The 20,009-nt window shown below is 39.7% G+C and overlaps 2 protein-coding genes across 2 annotated transcripts in view; one reads left to right on the forward strand and one right to left on the reverse strand.

Moving 5' to 3' along the window:
• BLNK (B cell linker) overlaps positions 1 to 15,493 on the reverse strand; it is a 138,644-nt gene extending 123,151 nt beyond the window's left edge. Inside the window, exons 1-3 of the mRNA XM_074959101.1 lie at positions 15,434 to 15,493; positions 13,775 to 13,925; positions 10,682 to 10,744 (exon numbers count right to left, since the gene is read on the reverse strand). Of these exons, the coding sequence (XP_074815202.1) occupies positions 10,682 to 10,744; positions 13,775 to 13,915 (204 nt within the window). The 5' untranslated portion in view covers positions 13,916 to 13,925; positions 15,434 to 15,493. The remainder of the gene's footprint in view (positions 1 to 10,681; positions 10,745 to 13,774; positions 13,926 to 15,433) is intronic.
• Positions 15,494 to 16,474: 981 nt separating this feature from the next.
• The window catches only part of DNTT (DNA nucleotidylexotransferase), a 212,136-nt gene continuing 208,601 nt past the window's right edge, over positions 16,475 to 20,009 (forward strand). Inside the window, exon 1 of the mRNA XM_074959644.1 lies at positions 16,475 to 16,610. Within this exon, the coding sequence (XP_074815745.1) occupies positions 16,475 to 16,610 (136 nt within the window). The remainder of the gene's footprint in view (positions 16,611 to 20,009) is intronic.

Here is a 20,009-nt window from a genome sequence, read left to right on the forward strand (position 1 = left end):
TATACCACTTCATTCTCTCAATTTATTCTGATGCCATGTAACCACAATATTACTTTTTCTGGCTGCCTAAACTAGTACCTTGTCAGCTAGGTATGTATGTCTTTATGCTCACATTGCTATCCTTACAAGCCATGTTAATTAAATCTTTTGACGCCCCTCTTTGGGTTCTCAAAATTGCCGTCTAGTGGAAACTCAGTCTCTTTAAAGGGACACTGTCAGCTTAAATTTTTGACTCATTTTAAAAGATAGGTTTCCTGAGAGAGCAACTTCATACTAAACAATAATGTTAAGGCACTTTCTGCTTTCCTTTTTGTTTAGAAGCATTTTCTGTGTGGGCCTGAGAGGAACAAAACCAAGTATACTTAGGCCCCATCCCCTCCTCTGTGCACACACCTGTTTGTTACTGGTTCATTTTCACCTTCTGTCTCAGCTCTGCTGCTGCAGGAACTGGTATGCAGAGCCTGTGGAAGGGTGTACACTGTCAACGAAATGGGAGAACTGACTTCCACTAAGTGCTATGAAATATACAAAGTAAACAAACTGAGAAGAGATTTTCTTTAGTCAGTCATTTTGTGGTTACTTGAAAAATACATTTAAAATGAAAATGTAATTTTAATGTTGATCATATCACTTAAATTCACATATCTCCCTATAAAAACCCATACAGGTTCTGCAATATGATAATTTCCTAATGCAAACATGCCATTATTACCTAGAATTTGAAGAAGGGTGTTCTACAAGGTAACTGATATCCAGATCCCAATGAACTTTGACAGGAATCCTGAGCATTTGCTTTATCTGCTCATCCAGCAGATGGGTGGCATAGCCATTTTGTAACTGTCATCCAAATATAAATATTTAGCAAATTCTTCCACATCATTCCAGTTTATTTCTTCATTAGTCAAAAAGCATGAAATGTAACTTCCTCAAATGCTTCTGAAAAATCACCATTGGCTGGCCAGATAGGCTACTACATTTTAGCTGCTTTGTGTCTCTCTTGTGATGAGAATGAACCATAAACCTGGCCTAACTGCCCATTTTAGCTGAATTTGTGTTGCCGGAACAGCACAAAGCAACCACAATGTACTAGGGAATCTCCCCCACTATTCCTCATAGGAAAGAAAAGAGATGCTGTCTTTCTCAAATTGCCCTGTGGTTGGGTGAGAATTTTGTGGAATATTTGCTGACCTCCCAAAGAAGTTGCCTAACGGGACTGAAAATTTCCACATCAGTTCCTCAAATAACCTATCAGACAACATAACTCACTGTGACATGCCCTTGCTTTCCATCATTTGTTATTTAAAATCTCAAATATTGAATAAACAATCAAAATAATGGAAAATGAACAAAATATCTTTCGTCTCTTAAAAGACTTGCATTATTAGTTTCCTGTATTTCTCTGTGTCTTCAAGCACAAAGAAAAACCAGACAATTAGAAATATATAACCTTGTATTGGAAAAAGTTTAGATTGATATAGGGTGACTGAAATGATGATATTACAGGGACTCACAGGGAAGATTTCTGAAACGGGTAGAAGCTGGGGTGTGACAATAGAATAGTGATGAAAGTTTCTGGCTGAGGTTTCAAAAGTGACTAGTGATTTTGGACAATTCAGTTTTTGGGTGCTCAACCTGAGACATTTTAATGTAGCCTGATTTTCAGAAAGGGATGAGCATCCAAGTGCCAAAAATAGAGGTGCCCCAAATCAAAAGTTACTCTTAGCATCATCCTTTAATAGGTTCTGAGTTGGTGCATTCATATGACTAATGTTTTGTACTGTTAACCAGCCAAGAATGTCTGGGTAAAGCAGTTGGTACAAAATTGGAAATACTGAGAATGTGTAGGACTTTTCTATTGTGGAGTTCAGGTCTCAGAAAGTTAAGGTTGGAATCTGTGACACCATGACCTTTAAAATTCCCACCACTCCTCATAGTCCCTTGCATATTCCCTGAATTTGACACCTCCATAAAACTTGAAGGACTTTTAAAAATATTTTAATTTTCCACGTGATCTAAAAAAACTATCTGTTAGCTTTAAGAACAAGGGATTCAGCTTCAAAGAATATTTCTTTAATCCATATTTAATGTAATTATGAATGATTTGACAGTTAGAATTTGCTGGATTATTTTGTGTCAGATTTCAAGGACTGGAATGCAGACAAGCACTTCCCATAATTCACAGCCACTGCATAAGAATAAACAAAGCTAACGTTTAAACCATTTCTGGTAGCAATATTTAGAATAATAGCAGAAGTTTGTTGCTGTCACAGTAAAAATTAAGGTCCCAGTCCTTCAATGGATACTTCAGCATTGTCTCAGGATTTGTTGTTACAGGATTGCATTGCAAGATCAGGGCATTAGACAATGCACTAAATAGCTACTTGGGATATTTGCAAATATCTAGCAGGAAAATAAATCAAAACAACCGGATACAATTTCAATCTCCAATTAAAATTTTATGGGCTTTTGGCACTAATAATGCTTGAGTTGTACATTAACCTACTATTTTCTTGATAATCTTAAGAATTAGGTTAATTTTCTGCCGTCAGTTCATTATTGCATTCTTGAATGGCACAGTTAAATGGTGTGAAAATTGATGGTATTGTAGATTTCAGCACGGAACCTATCTTCTGTTTCTGCCCTTTGGAGAAGAATAAAGATAAATATGCAGTTTACTCTTACACTTGTACACATTCCTTATGCTTTGTTGAAGAAATATGTATATGTATTGCCCTTTCTCCCTCTTATTTAATTGAAGATGATTGATGGTAGCAAATGCATTCAGCTATAAAATGTTTGCCTTTTAACCCAGGCCTTAAAATCACTTTAAAAATCACTCTCCATGCTTCAGTTACAGTAAACTACAACACGTTGCCTTTTTTCCTGATTACGTTTCCCAGTCATTTCCCTCTTTCTGAACTGATCGTGAGAGTGCATGTTACTGCTTTCAGAGCTGGGTTCATGTTTGACTGGAAACAGTAAAAATATCTCACTTAATGGATAATGATATTCCAAGGTGACCTGAAAAACTTTAAAAATAGATAAACAAAGATGCCAATCCTCAATGGAATATAGGTGTAGATTTAAACACTTAGCCATTTACATCCTCAGCCAGTGTAATCTGTGTAGCTCCACTGGGGATCAGGATCATAATTTCCTCTACCTCCAACTTTTGCCATGCTGATAGTCCAGAGAGCTGCCTTACCTATGCTACAGTTGTCCTTAGTATCTCCTACTGAACATCAGGAATGCAGCACTCTGCTCTGTTAGGTAGTACTCATGTTGGCCATTGCTACAGAAGAAACACTGACACTGGAGCCTGAAAGATTTAATAAACCATTCAGTTAATGGCTAATAATTGTGCAAGATTGTCATGTCTTATTTTCACTTGTGTTGTCTATTTTTAACCAACCTTTTTTAACCAACCCCTTCCCTTTGTCTTTACTCTGACAACTAATGTGCAAAGGTAAGTTAAAGAATCTATTGAAAGGGTTACACTTTGAAACCAGTTACCCTCAAAGACTGGAACCACCAATGGGATAAGCCACCAGCAGGAGAGTCATGCGTAGTGGTGGTGGGGAAGGGGTGGGTGAAGAGAAGGAGATGACTGGGCAGCATGCCCAAGGGAAGAAGAGCACCGGGTGGCTGGGCAGCATTTCCAGAGAAGCATGTGTAAGTTGGAGGAGGGAGAGAGAGGACCAAGACACGGGGAAGCATGTGCAGAGAGGGGATCTAGGTGGCAGTGAAATGTGCATGGGAGCCGAAAGAGAGGAACAGCACTGATGTAAAGATGCAGTAAAATGAACAAAATGAGATGGTCTATTTAACTTTCTTCCAATGGAACTTCATCCATTATGCTAGCTATCTAAAGATAGATAAATGCTTTTTTGATATTTTTCCATGTGCGCAATTGCTGCGGTTGCCACTGGGAAACTCTGCAATTGCAAAAGGGAGGGCAGGTGAGTCCACCAGACAATCTCTATTAAGATCTGATCCATATTATAGGAAAAGCCTGAATACCTCTGAAATGTAGCAATGAAGATTTTTGAGATTGCCTTATACACTATAACCTTTTGATCAAGAAAAGCACTAGTAAATAATACTGGCTGAAAAATGTGGTTTGCAACATTTTAAGTACTTGACAAGGTAGTCTGAGAAGACAGCTCACTGGTAAAAACTGGAGATAGTGTGATAACTAACAGGTCAGAATAGCCCACAGGTATCTTTAGCCCTTCTTTGCTGGCTTGTGCTGCAACCTTCATTCAGAGGTAAAATCTGGCAATACTCTTCAACGTATTTGATACATGGGGAAGCACCGGAAGAGTGTTTTTGTCTAATGTATCGCGGTATTCGGTCACAGCTGAGTGGTTAGTATGCCTCTTGTTTATTGTGTTAAGCTAGTACCCTCCCTATAATTGTTTTCTCAATCTCAGATGGAGGACTCAGGATCTAGATTCTATTTCCAGTACTGAACACTCAGGACTAAATGTTCAGGTCCAGCTGAACTGTGCTTGACACGTAAGCTGGGAGTGTGGGTATGTTCCTCAACTCCATAGCCCTGCTCCTGCCATAAGTTATAGCCGCTTCAGGGCCACAGTAATTTACATCCCAGCTGTCCATGGCTCCAAAGCCATTCTAGCAGCTGGGGATCACTGAGGAACACTCACTCTATTGGGAACTGGGGGGAGGGGACAGGATGTAGAGCAAGAATGGTTCTGTGCCACATTGGGATTCCACTTAAGCAAAGGGAATCATCAGAGCTGAATTCACCAGCTTTCCAGCTGCTCTGTCCTGCCAGAGAAGCACAAAGGAGTCATAGTGGGGCCAAGGATCTATCCTTTAAAATTTACTTTTCGGAAAGTAAATGCGGGTGTATAATTAAAGTATTCAATAGCCCAAACAACTCAAGTTCTAAATACCCAATCCAAAACAGTCTTGAAAGAGAAACGTGTGAAAATATTTAATGTGAAACATGTCCAGAATCAATATAACCTCTTTGTTAGTTTCAGATTTTCTAGCCTATCTCTTGTAAATATCTACTTTCTGACAATAGTAGCACCTTAAATCAACTTACTTTAGAATTCAGTTATTAAACTCAACTCTCAATTTTGAGATCCCTACTTCTTTTTCAACCCCTCACTTGAAAGTCAACATTAAATTAGAAAACAGCACCAAAGAGGCTAATCACTCTAAGAACTGAAAAGCAGAGCACAATGCAGCAAATACTGAGCCATTAAATACCAATGAGAGAGAAAATATAATACACCCTGTGCAATTCAGCTGTTGCTAAATGCTGATCTGCACATTAGCACCAGATTAGTATCATCTGGATGTGACATGCATGTGGAATAACAATAACAAATATAATGCCAGTGGTAATAAAGAAAATTAAACTGCACAGCGTTCTTTCATTCTAATATACCATATGTTGTTGTATTTCAGTTTCACAGAAGTGTAAGGGCAGTGTTGTTTGTTTCAAAATTTCTTAAAAATCCATTTAATATTAGAATCATAAAATATCAGGGTTGGAAGGGACCTCAGGAGGTCATCTAGTCCAACCCCCTGCTCAGAGCAGGAAAACCAGACACTGTTTCTGCCCGGTTTCAAACTGGGGACCTTTTGCAAGTGAGGCGAACATGATAACCACTACACTACAGAAACCACTTATTGTTTCCTATAAAAAGCAGTCTGAAACACAGGATGTGTTTGTAGAATAGAAATGAGTATTGCTATAAAATGATTCTTATTACTACTTAAAACCAAGATGGGTGAAAAATGTTCAAGGAAGTAAACATATCTGCTGAATCTGAATGTCAATTATACTACTAAATTCCCTGTCTGAAACCAGAAAAAATTGATTTAAGGTGTTGTGGCCACTTTATAGCATGTTATGTGATTATACTGAAAAAGACAACAGAAAATGTGGAAATGGCAGAGGTGCTTAATGACGTCTTTGTTTCAGTTTTCGCCAAGAAGGTTGGTGGCAACTGGACATCCAACATAGTGAATGCAGGTGAAAATGAGGTAGGATCAGAGACTAAAATAGGGAAAGAACAAGTCAAAAATTACTTTGACAAGTTAGATGTCTTCAAATCACCAGGGCCTGATGAAATGCGTCCTAGAATACTCAAGAAGCTGACTGAGGAGATATCTGAGCCATTAGCAATTATCTTTGAAAAGTCATGGAGTACGGGAGACATTCCAGAAGACTGGAAAAGGGCAAATATAGTGCCCATCTGTAAAAAGGGAAATAAGGACAACCTGGGGAATTACAGATCAGTCAGCTTAACTTCTGTACACGGAAAGATAATGGAGAAAATAATCAAGCAATTTGCAAACATCTAGAAGATAATAAGGTGATAAGTAACAGTCAGCATGGATTTGTCAAGAACAAATCGTGTCAAACCAACGTGATAGTTTTCTTTGACAGGGTAACAAGCCTTGTGGATAGGGGGGAAGTGGTAAATGTGGTAGATCTTGACTTTAGTAAGGCTTTTGATACTGTCTTGCATGACATTCTCATAAACAAGCTAGGGAAATGCAACCTAGATGGCACTACTATAAGGTGGGTGCATAACAGGTTGGAAAAGCGTTCCCAGAGAGTAGTTATCAGTGGTTCACAGTCATGCTGGAAGGGCATAACGAGTGGAGTCCCACAGGGATCGGTTCTGGGTCCGGTTCTGTTCAATATCTTCATCAATGATTTAGATAATGGCATAGAGAGTACACTTATAAAGTTTGTGGACAATACCAACCTGGGAGGGGTTGCAAGTGCTTTGGAGGATAGGATTAAAATTCAAAATGATCTGGACAAACTGATGAAATGGTCTGAAGTAAATAGGATGAAATTCAATAAGGAAAAATGCAAAGTACTCCATTTAGGAAGGAACAGTCAGTTGCACACACACAAAATGGTAAATGACTGCTTAGGAAGGAGTACTGCGGAAAGGGATCTGGGCGTCATAGTGGATCACAAGCTAAACGAGTCAACAGTGTAACACTGTTGCAAAAAAAGCAAACATCATTCTGGGATGTATTAGCAGCAGTATTGTAAGCAAGACACAAGAAGTAATTCTTTCACTCTACTCCTTGCTGATTAGGCCTCAACTGGAGTACTGTGTCCAGTTCTGGGTGCCACATACCAGGAAAGATGTGGACAAACTGGAGAAAGTTCAGAGAAGAGCAACAAAAATGATTAAAGGTCTAGAAAACATGACCTATGAGGGAAGATTGAAAAAAAAATGGGTTTGTTTAGTCTGGAAAAGAGAAGACTGAGCGGGGGACATAACAGTTTTCAAGTATATAAAAGGTTGTTACAAGGAGGAGGGAGAAAAATTGTTCTTAACCTCTGATAGGACAAGAAACAATGGGCTTAAATTGTAGCAAGGGAGGTTTAGGTTGGACATTAAGAAAAACTTCCTAACTGTCAGGGTGGTTCAGCACTGGAATAAATTGTCTAGGGAGGTTGTGGAATCTCCATCATTGGAGATTTTTAAGAGCAGGTTAGACAAACATCTGTCAGGGATGGTATAGATAATACTTAGTCCTGCCTCAAGTACAGGGGGTGGAGTAGATGACCTCTTGAGGTCCCTTCCAGTTCTATGATTGCATTTACAGCCAGACTTCTAGCATTCTAAACTTCAAATAGGCCTTGCATATTGCCCAGTTCATTCAGCTTATTTTCAAATAAAATGTAATATTTGACATATGGAGTGAAACACACATTGTTTATTTTGTTACCAAGTACTCTATGAGCTACATAATAATTTGCTGCAGCACTTCACAAACTTTTGAAGCTGAGCCCCTCTTCAAAAAAATGAAACCAATGACGACACCACTGAAACCCCACCATGTTTGTTAAAGGCCTTCACACCTTAATATATCTTTCCATTCTTTGGTGTAAATCTCTGTAATATGATATTACTGCTCCATTCCTTCATGCCTTGCATGTTGAAATAGTTAATGCTGACAGTTTGGCATCTAAGTCAGCACCTGTTGCTCCATTCATTTCATTTCAGACATCAGCTGTTGTTTTAGGCTCCCCTCAAATTCAGGCAGACATCGTGTTATTGGTTACTCTGGTCAATTTTTGAAATGAAATCTGACACTATGGAGAACAACTAACAAGTCTCACCATGCCCCCTTGGTTAGTCCTTCATACCCCGAAAGGAGGCATGCTATACATCTTAGGAAAGTAAGTTGCTTTACAGTAAATTAGTGAATAAGTTGCCTTCTGCAATAATTAGGTGGTATATCTTCATGGAGGTGTGTAAATTTTGATAACTGGATGCATGAGTTATGATATTCAACAAGAGCTGAACAAAGAATCGTGGCAGGCTGGCTTGCTTTATTTTGGGCAAGATTTCTCTGGCAGATTATTCATCTTGTTCTCTGTTGCCTGCCTATCTGCTCTCACTGGCACTCCTATTTGCTTGCATACCTGCTTATCTAGCCTGCTTCCTTCAGGCTCTATCTGCATTTTCACGGACAATACTCCATACGCTGCAGTGCCAATCATACAACAGAGGGGTGGCGCACCTCCTGTTTCTAAAGACTGCATAGCAAGCAGTGCCTAGTGTGATGGATAAAAGAAAAACATATATTTAAGTCACAGTGAAGGCACCAAGAAATGGTTGCCATCCTCCTCCTAAATCCTCTGATTTTAGATGAAGTCAGATGTCCAGAGGTCCCTGATATACCTCATAGCAAAAATGAAAATTGAGGTCTGAATACTGGTGACACATAGTCCCATGCAATGTAATATATCTCAGAAAAAGCTATATCTGTCTTAATGCACACGAGTGCAGCAGTTGAGTGTAATTTATCTTGTGTGTGTGCCCCACTGCTACCTGCTAGGTGGAATCAGACAGGCTTGAGTGCTTTTTCTTGCTCTCTAGCCACTGGAGGCCTGCGTTTCTAGAGTGCCTTTCAGCTGAGGAGCTCGAAGTAGTTTAAACATTCATTAACGCTTCACAATCCCCTGTGTGGTAGGTAATATCCATCCCTATTTTACAGACCAATAAATTGAGGCTCAAAGGTTAAGGGACTTGCCAAAGCTCACAAACGAAGACGGTGACCGATCCAGAATGTAAGAATTCTGATTACTAGTCACATGTACTTACCACTAGATCAATAGCTGTTGTCACTATTAACAAGCTATTGTAAGCTATTGTACTTCATTTTTTACAGTATTGGCATAATTCATTCTGTTTCAAGCATAATTTATTACGGGTTTCCTATCTTGTTGACAGTGCTGTGGAACAATTCAATTAAAGAGCACATGAAAGCACTACGAATCTTCTGTCGGGTGTGAGATCTGCCACTCTTTTGTTGTATAACATTAGAAAGAATGTTGCTAGTGGCACTCCACAGGCATTTCACATATTGCCATGTTTTCTACAATGCAGAATAAGATAATCTTAAAACTGGGGAACTATTAAAAGTTTTAAAGAAAATACATAATGTGCATAGCATACTAGCAGACGTTCACTTTCACTCATTTCACTTTTGTTTTACTTTCGCTCACAGATGATCTTGCAGAACTCACCCATGGTTCCTTTTTCTTTTTGTCACTTGTCCTATTAGTTTACCATTAAGTTCTGAAAAGATTTCTCATGTCCCATTCCACCAATGCTATGCAATGGGCATGTTTCTTTTTCTTGCTATGGGTAAAATTCATTCAGGTGCAAAGAATGAACACAAGGCTTATTCGTCATTTAGATTCCACCCAACACTGTCACTCATCCCGCAACAAAGACTGCGAACAGAACTCCTTTTACAATTTTGCTGGTAATGCATGAGCTGGCCAAGACTCAGTCTCCCTTTCCCATAGCTGTATTAGCTCTGCAGTGCTAATAGAAACAGGTAATAACTTCTTGATCTTGCAGGGGGATCTTTTATGTCCAGATGGTATAAGTTCCAATCCCATTGGAGTCAGTGGCACTCTACAGGGGGGCAGGGGTCCAATTACACAGATCACATTACAGGATCAGAGCCTTATCAAGAGAGTGAGCAGCTATCACACCTAAGATACCGAGGAACAGGTTTCTAAGATAGGGCCATATAGACACAGTTTCTTTGCAGAGTAGAAATATACTTTAAATATTTTTTTAGCAGCTTTCTCCCCATTTTCCACAAAAGGGCCTCATTTCTGTGTTTCAGGGAGTCAGCATGGGGTTTGGAGGCCTCTACCTCAGTAACTGCTGGGATGGAAGGAGCAGTACCTTGAGTGCTTCTCTTCTCCTGCTTACCTTCCTTCAGAGGTCTGACCACACTCTGATGGGAAAATAGTTCACCAGAGATAAAACCAGCCTCTAGAATTCTGTAGCAGCTGTTTAAAAAACCCTATAGAAAATGTCCTACAGAATTTAAAGGAAAGTGACTCTTTCCATAAGGGGGCCTCTCTTCCAACAACCAGATGCTTGGATGGGTATCTAGGCATTTGTTGCACCTATTCTAGGATGTGTAGCAGGGCTGAGCTTTGCTACCATGAGTATGGCTTTCCTTGTTCACAGTAGCAAGCCTTGAAAATGTCTCAAAGGTCAGGATCAGAACAAGTGACTAACTTGCCATTAGTCATTAAAGAAGCCAGCATAATAGACCCTGCAGTTGTGAATACAAGTTTCACATAGAAAATCTTTCACAAGAGGTGTCTAACAGAGAAAATATTTTAATTACTTACCAAAAATTTAGCTCCATTAATATCCAATTTTTCCACTACTGCCGCAGATTCAGGCATTCGAATCTGGGGGGCAGGGGGGGAAGAGGATTACAAAAAGAAATTGAAAACTATACATGAGTCTAAATCTTAGATAAGTTTATAGATAGAAATATTTTATGTTGAAATTGAACTGCATGTGGTAGTTGCAGGAGTCTGTGTATATTTCATCTGAAGCGGATAACTAGGTAAATAATCTTGCACTGTGTGACTGGCAGGCATTCCTAGAGAATGGGGCTCAGAAAATATCAACTTTCAAAATCAAACTCAGGGAATAGATACTGATATATCTTTTTTTAATTCTTAATATGTCTAAGTGGATCAGTTGTAAAGGAAAATGAAGCAAACCTGCAGTAGAGCCCTGCATGGGACTATTCTTTAATCCCGCTTCCGCTATTCTGGCAGAGGGTCCTGCGGGACTGGCAAGACTCAATCCCGCTGCAGGGCTTTACACTAGTCCTGTGCAGGGTTCTAACCTGCCGCTCCCAAGAAGCTCTGTTCCTTGACAAAAGGAAGTTAAGTGTTTGCTCAGAAAGAGAGCAGACTGGGAGGTAGAGTGTCAAAGTAGCTTCCTGGTACTCCCATATTCATACTGTGATATGATTAGGATATGTTGTGTACAATGCATGCCTTGTGAGGTATTATGAAAGGCTTGATCAGTTAAATCTTAATATCCTGTTGAATTTTATGTTCTATTGTATGTAAAGTTATGAGTATTGCTATATTTGTTACTGAAATATGTTGTGAGGTTGGGAAATGCCCACAGCCAGCCTTTCAGTAGGAACAAAGGAGCAATTCTCACTGGCCAGTCAGGTGTAGATCCACTCTGAGGGTGTGGGGGTGTGCCTGAACTTTGGTCCTAGGCTGGAAGGGAGTTCAGTCTGTGTATTGAGGACCTGAGCTGCCAGTATGCCTGTAACATCTGTTAGTGTGAGAGACTGCTTGATGCCAAACTTGCTTAGAATTTAGACAGCATTTCTATTTTTATTTCTTAGGTAACCAACTTTGATCTCTATGCCTGTTACTTAAAAATCACTTAAAATCTACCTATAGTTGATAAATCTGTATTATATTTTACCTAAAAAGTGTTGGGTTTTTTTGGTTGAAATGCTTTGAGGAATCTGAGCTCAGATTACAAACGCTGGTGCATGTCCACTTTCCTTTGAAGAAGCGGTGAACTAATAAATGAGCTTGCACTGTCCAAGAGAGTCTTGAGTGTAAGATGGTGTATTTCTGGGGTGCAAGGCTGGGGGCTGGGTGATTGGCTGGTACCTCTCTGTTCATGAGTGGCTCAGGGAGCATTCATGCAATTTCGCTGGGTGTGGGGTTCCACATGCTGACTGAATAATCACAGCACCTGGAGGGGTGTTGCTGCTTGTCACTGGCATAGCATTGTGTGAGACAGCCCAGGCTGGAGAGTTAAGGAAGCACAGCAATCCCACAGTTCCAGGTTGTAGCTCAGGGATCTCGTCACACAGACTCAGTAGGTTTTCATTATAAAGGGTGACCAGGAATAGAGCTGGTTTGGTAAACGCCCTAAGAGTGTTTCTGACTGATGAGCTTTAACACTTTGGCATGGTTTTTTAAAAGAAATGTCTTGCTGTGTACACAACCGAGGGCTTAGAAACTTCAGGAGAAAAACTGCAGCACTTTTTTTCATTAAAAATATATAGCACTTTAAGTGAATTCAAGTAGTTTAGCTTAACCATCAAATCTGTCTTAAACTCCATTAACAGCGTGAATTTAAAATTAGGGTCGTATAAATTCATTCCATTTGCTTAGAGGTGAGCCATTGAACTCTGGAAAACTATACATTTAACAGTCTCGATGCTCAGAAAGAAGGCAAATTTTGGCTTCCAATAGACGTGTAAGAACTGCCTGCAGTTGCAGAGTCAATGGGAATTGAAGGCACAGAGCCGTCTGCAGTAAGTGGTCAGCACATTCCAGGCTAGCACGCTTAATGACAGTGCTAAGCAAGTAAACTTGAAATTTGAAAAACATATTTGTATGGCAAGGATTGTAAACTCTAGGGTCCGCTTGTCAAGTGTTTGTTCAGTGTTTGCTGATTGTTGTTTACAGTGTAGCTGTAAACATTTTGTTTGAAAGATGAACCAGAAAAAAGTATAGTACAGAAACAAAGCTGTAAAATAATACTGGATTTTCTAAGCTGATGCTTTATTTTTATAGGAATTTTTTTCTTCGGTCTAAGTAAAGTATATTTTCTTTGTTTTTTTCCCTAAAGTATTTATGTTGGAAGACGTCCATGAGGAAAGTAAATAAAAACCAGCCAGACTTTTAACGTTAGGGTTGCTGACCCATTTAGCCAGATCAGTGTCTAAACCAGTATTTCTAAGTGAGATTTAGTAAACTGCTCTCATGTTCTAAATAATTAGCTCTTTCCAAAACAGAACAAGATTGTGACTTTGCAGGCTCCCGGAATAAAGGACAGTGTGTAGCACACTGTTGCTGGAGTATGCCAGGAACCTCCATCTTTCCAAGGTGAAATAATTTGCCATTGATATAGCTGGTGGGGATGGAGAGAGTGTGTGTGGAGTGAAGGTACCACCTGCTCTGCCTCCCTGCCTGCCTAAGAACATAAGAACAGCTGTACTGGATCAGACCAGTGGTCCAACTAGATCAGTATCCTGTCTTTCAACAGTGGCACACATTATTGTGGTTCTTTGCCTTGTGCAGGATACTTTTATCTTAACAAGCAACTTCTGTCATGGACTGAATTTCAATAAAAACTGAGAGAACACAGAAAAACTTACAGAATATCAATACAGATGGTAAGTCCTTGGTAGTCACAATTGCTAACTAAACCGCTTTAAACACATTTTAGCATCTATGTTTATATCCAGGAGGGAGTAATCACACATATTACAGAGAGTAGATAAAGTGGGTGAGGTAAGATATTGTGGTTCTAATATCCCGGGACCAACACAGCTACAACACTGCACACAAAGAGTAGATAAGTCCAGCAACCTATTTTGCTAGCTGAACTGAAACAAGTATGATATACTGTACTGTCTGCAGTCTGAGCCCTAGGTTCAGTACCTGTCTTAGGAGATCTGCAACTTGAAGAGTTGTCCAATTCTCACATTGCTCTCGAAGGGGTAGTTTTGTGGCCATTTTGCTATCCGGTGAAGAAGATTTGATCTGTTTCTGGTGACAGTAAACTCTTTGCTTCACTGACATTCACCATCTGCTGTGGAAATTGAAAGAGGAAGTCCCTTTTGCAGCTTTTCCCTGCTTGATAGTTTAAAGTACACGCCTTTTCAAGTAATTTGGAAACTGATACACTCATTATTTCAGGACAATGATTTTGAATATAAGAAGGTACTCAGTAATAGGGTCATAGCATCTTTATACAGGCAGAAATATCCATTGAATTGAGTTGAGAAAAGGATACTTGTGCTTGATTAATGACAAAGTGTGGCCACGTTTATAGGCATTTTAGTGGCATCTGCTTCATTTTTCACATGGTGTAAAATAAGTTTGTGTTAGTGACAACTGCCTCTTGCACACCTTTAACTCCTTTTCATAGTCACTCTGATCAGCTCTTAGATTGTGTTTGACACACTTCTGTGTTTTGACACACTATGATGCTATGAATATATATAGAGAGAGTGAATATATATATATATATATATATAGAGAAAGCCGAGCTCAGATACAGGATTTGTATTTCTAGATTGTCAAATTACTTAACCTGACTCTTTGTTTAAGGTGTTGGCACAGTGCTCTCAGGGTAAAATAATTCATTTGATTAAATACTGTATGCATAATGAACATTTGAAAGAAAAAAATTGGCCTCAAATTCTTAATGCTATTAAATAACAAATCATCTACAAATCTTCACATCTTTATTCATTAAAATTATTTTAAAAATAAGACTAATAGATAAGAGCATCATATACATCAGGAAATAAAATTGCAAAGATGCACTTCCAATAAAACCAGCTTATTCTGCATCGCAGCTCTGAGTCACTGTAACAGAAGTAATGTGAAGTCTTCCATAAAAGGCTGGAGAGCAAGGAATGTTCTGCTTTCTAATTGCTCTTCCTGTTTTATTTCCCAATGCAAACAGTATTTGGGCACATTTTCAAGGATTGGAACTGATTCTAACTAAGTTTAAAATATTTTGTCTGTTACCCTTTTTCAAATTCTGTTATATGTTGTGGCTGTTGCAAAGTGATTGACAGATTTACTAACAACCCGCATATTATTGAAAACCCGGTGACCATAAAACATTAGCAATTTACTCCATACAAGTATATATACGCAGTTTCGAAAGTGCCAAGTGCATTTTTATGTGGTATAATTCTTTGGAGTTTCATTTGGTAAACATTCAATTTTCAATTTATTAGAAGTCGTTGCATTAAGCAGAACAAATTTATCTCAGGGAATGTCATAATCTTTCTTGCTAAAATACTTACTAATACAAACACGAATACTTACGTTCTATCATGTATGTAATCATTTAACATATGCATTTATTGGAAATTTTAAAATCAAACTCAGCTTTACAAAAAGCAGCAACTACATCAACTTCTGTTTCCTCAACTAATATTAAGAGTGAAACATCATTTTCATTAACAATCTAAGTGCTAACATCTTAGATCTTTAAGGCATCACTTTAATACAAAATATAAACGCTTAACACTGATGATTTTGTCCAGTAGATACAAAAATAGTGAAAAGAACATGGCTTACCAAACATGGATAATTTTTTCTCCAGACGTACATATTAGAGCCGATTCCAAGTAAACTAAAGTAAGAGCCGTTTCTTGTATCTGCTATCCTGCTGCAAACACTCCCTTGTGGTTACTGTTGTTGGAATGATTGACAGGCTTGCCATCTCTGGTGAGAGGGAGAAAAGGTTCCTTAAAGTCAAAACCTAGTGATTTTGTATTTAGTATAAAGAAATAGAATTGAAAAAGGAAAGGGAGCATACAATTCTTTCTAAAAGTTTGATGAAACTTTGCCAGTTCGCTCTTCAGCCGCTAACAGTGTCTAAAAATAATACTTAAGAGGTGAACTTACATTATTTTTGGAGCACTAGATTCACCAAGGCATTCTATCACTGACATTTTTATATCTGTGTGGACTTTCTTCTGAAGATGCTCTTGGTAGAACTGCTACAAAGTAGTTGGGCTAAGATTTGAAATCTAGTTAACAAACCTTTGTACATTCACTCCAACTGTTAGACTAAGGTTGGGTTGAAATAAACAAGAAGACAATGGGAAACAAAGCAGTAACACATGACTGTATCTTCTTTCTCTTTCAAAATGATTTTTTAATATTCTATAACATCTTTTATGGACAAAGAAAACATGGGCATCAGTACAAAAAGAGGAACCAAATACATTGTGAATCAAGAATTCAGCTTTAAAGACAATACCTCAGTGGAAAATAACACAAATGAGTAAATTTCAGTTTTGTTCGAGGATGGTGAGGAAAAGCAGAAAATGGATATTTCATGTCAATATGATAGCCTGAAAGTAGAAAGAAAAGGAGTACTTGTGGGACCTTAGAGACTAACCAATTTATTTGAGCATAAGCTTTCATGAGCTACAGCTCACTTCATCGGATGCATCCGATGAAGTGAGCAGTAGCTCACGAAAGCTTATGCTCAAATAAATTGGTTAGTCTCTAAGGTGCTACAAGTCCTCCTTTTCTTTTTGCGAATACAGACTAACACGGCTGTTACTCTGAAACCTGAAAGTAGAAAGTGCTATTAAAGTCAATTGGAGAATGGTCTGTGGAACAGCTCATGTGTATGGGCTTGATCTAAAGGCCACTGAAATCACTGGAAAGTTTTCTGAGGACTTCAATGGTCTTGATCAGGCTGTATTTGAGGGGAATGACAGGTTCCGGAAAGTAGCCATGGGTGAGTGAGTTTCACGCAAGTTTATTTTTGCAAAAACATCATTGCATAACTGCAATAGATAAGCTTCAATCACACTTTGCAAATTTTGATTTGCCTTCATTTTCCAGGCACTTGGTTTTATGCAAAACCTTGCTAATTTCCAGTATTTATTCAATAAGATTAAAACTGCTTCTCTTGCATAAGAAGAATACATGTCAGAATACACTGTTTAAAAGTGACTTCTGTTCTTCTTATCATAATTTTTTTGCCAATTTCACTTGTGCTAAGAAAACTTCTGAAGTGCTTTGGTAGCTAATGACTCAAAGCTGTGGTAGGGGGACAGCAAGACCATTTTGGGTTTCTGCAAATAGTGGGAATTAGACAGTAAAGTGTATTGTAATGGTAATGTGTACTGTGAGATTTTGAGATGTGTTCTTGTATATTTCCTGTTGTCATGATAAAAAGATGGTCTTGCTAGCCACTGGATTGGAAATCAACAGATCTGGGTTCCATTCCTGACTGTCAGACTTCCTGTGTGACTTAGAAACGGAAAATTTCTTACCAATAATGTATTTTCTGCTAGCAACGTCTCCCACAATTCTGGACATCTGAGTTACAGTCCTCTCTCTCAAGCTTGTGGTGGCAGATAAGCGTTTTAGAGCTGCAGGGTCTGGCTATGCCCCCTCTGCTCCAGCTTGCTGCCAGATAAATTATTCCCAAGCCGTGAAACTTGCATAACATCATTAACAAATATTCCAGCTACAATGAAATAACTGTGCACATGAGACCAAGGAAGATGGTCATATGGTAACAATTCCACTTAATATCTGACCTTGACTCATGAGCCATGCAGGATGGATAGAATCGTGGGATATGCTACTATCAGAAAGGAAATTATCAGAAGAATTCTTTCCGTTCTGCAGCCCAGCATGTCCCACAATTCTGGATGTCTGGGAAATAGCAAGCTGTGAATAGATGTAGGGAAGGTTATGAAACAAAAGTTTGGTAGGAAAGAAATAGCCATCTTTTCCCGAGCTCACTTAAAAGTTTGTATTATTTCTAGGCCATCACCTGCAGCACCTTCCTGCCAAAGGAGGCCTCTGCAGAAGATAGAAAGGCCACCTTGTAGTGATTAATGAAGGTTTTAACTGTAGACCGCTTTGCAAATTTGTGAAGTGGAGACACTTGCTCATTTCATGAGGTTACTAAGGATCTCTTGGAGTGTACCTTGATCCCTTTTGGGACAGGAGTGTCTGATGATTTGTAGTTTTCCACAATGATAGTCTAATCCAACTAGTGATGGAGGACTTGGAAGCTCTGAGTCCCTGGCATTTTGGGTGGAAAGACATGAATAGGGAGCTTGATCTTCTCATGGATTCTGTATACTTGAGATAGATTTTCAGACTTCTAAGGTGTGTAAAAGGGCCACCAGTGCCACCTAGGGGGGTCAGGCAGGGGCGCAGCAGGTGATTGCTCCTTTTCCATTAATCCTGTCTTTCAGCTTCCCCGAAGGCTTCATGGCTTTTACTTTAGTATGGGAACTTTGTGGGGCTTGGATCTTGAACAATTGGGGTCTTCTACTGCTAGACTCTCTACTGAGGTAAAGGCTTCTGTTGATGTCCCATCTTTTGAGAGTGGATAGGGGAGTCTGGGACTACACTCTTCACTGGGCTTTGATCATGAACTTGGCTGGGTTTGCAGCGAGTCTTGCACTCTTGAGGGCTGTAGGACGGAAGTGATGTTACATCTGGCCAGTACAATGACTGTTGTAAATCAGCATGTCATCTATGTAGTCTGTAGCATTTTGGCCATGCAGTTGCAGCCCTTGGTCCATGAGTCTTTGGAAAGTGGCCACTTTCCTGTGGAGGCCTAATGGTATAGTTCAGAACCGGTGCAGATCAAATGGGGTGGAGAAAGCTGTCTTTTCCTGAGATTCCAAGGTCAGAGGGATCTACCAGTACCCCTTTGTGAGGTCTACGGTGGGGATATATTTGACAATTACCAGCCATTTGAGCCACCCTGGGCATAGGTTGGCATCAGACCTCGAGATCACATTTACTTTTCTTAAATCAATACAGATATGGGTTGTCCCATCTGATCCTGGTTCCAGCACAATGGGACTTCTCCACTACCTGCAGGTCTAATGTGGCTTGTAGCTCTTCTCGCATGATGTCTCATCTTTCATGGAAGGGATTGTGGGTTATTGCAGACCTGTTGTCCTGGTTCAGTGGCTGTATTGATACCCGAGGTGTGTCTGATCCAGTAAGGTTGAAAATCTTTCAGGGAAGGATTCAATCAATTGCTGCATTTGAGCTTTCTGGTTGAAGCTCCTCTCCCATTGGTACTGCTTGAGTTTCCTGGGTCACTGGTGCTTGAGGGCCTAGTCTGTGTTCAGGTGGCTAGGGTGTTATGAGGAGTCCTTCTTGGTCTTTCCAGGCCTTCAGAACGTTAACATGGTACACCTACATTTTCTTTTTCTTCCCTGGCTGTCAGATTTCATAGTCAACTGATCCCGCTTGTTTCACCACCTCAGACTTCCCCAGAGTTTGGCACAGAAGTCTGCTTTCTTCCATTGCCTGTTCCCTTTTGAGCTGCTTTGCTTCTCCTTTTAAGCCCTGCTTCCATCTTATGCAGGCTTTGCAGGTGGGGCTGGTGTGGCCATGTGAGCCCAGAGTTGCTTCTTAACCCCTTGTTCTCTAGTGTGGGATTTGTACACAGAATCTCCACGTGCCATACCTTTTCAGTTAGATGTTGTGATTTTGGACATAATGATGAAGGAAATACAGCTTCTTGGGAAGTGCGGAAGGAGGAATTTACCTTAGGAGGAAAGGATTCTGGTGACCTGTGAAACACAGTACAGATCCTGTATAGATAAGCCTGCCAGCTCTCACATTTGCCTGGCAGACATAAGTACGAAGAAACTAATCTTAATGGATAAATAAAAGGCCAACACTGAAATCAGAGGCTCAAAAGGATGGCTTGTCAGAGCCCTCAAAACTCCGGAAGGTCCCATTCTGGGAAGAGTGGCCTGACTGCTGGTCTGGCTAATCAGACTGCTCGAAGGACTCCGGCTACCTGTGAATTGTCCACCAGGGAGCCCAAGGATCCTGCAAATAGCATACTTCTAATTGCAGGCACCTGATGTGCAATGTTACTGGGCTTAAGGCCTCTGTCCATGCATCCTTGAAGAAAGTCCCAAATGGTTGGAATTCCTGGATTTCTGGGATTTGCATTGTGTTCTTGGCACCAGTAGTTGAATCTGGACTAGAGGAGTACATTTTTAGTGTGGATACTCTCTAGACTGAAGCAATGACTCTGGAAGACAGACCGAGAATTTCTAGTGCTTCCCTCTCAATAGGCAGGCTATTAGTTGAAGCTGTTTCAGGTCTGGATGAAGAAAATAACTCTATGAAAGATTGT

This window comes from Natator depressus, chromosome 7 (assembly GCF_965152275.1).
Source record: "Natator depressus isolate rNatDep1 chromosome 7, rNatDep2.hap1, whole genome shotgun sequence".
Taxonomy (NCBI): domain Eukaryota; kingdom Metazoa; phylum Chordata; order Testudines; family Cheloniidae; genus Natator; species Natator depressus.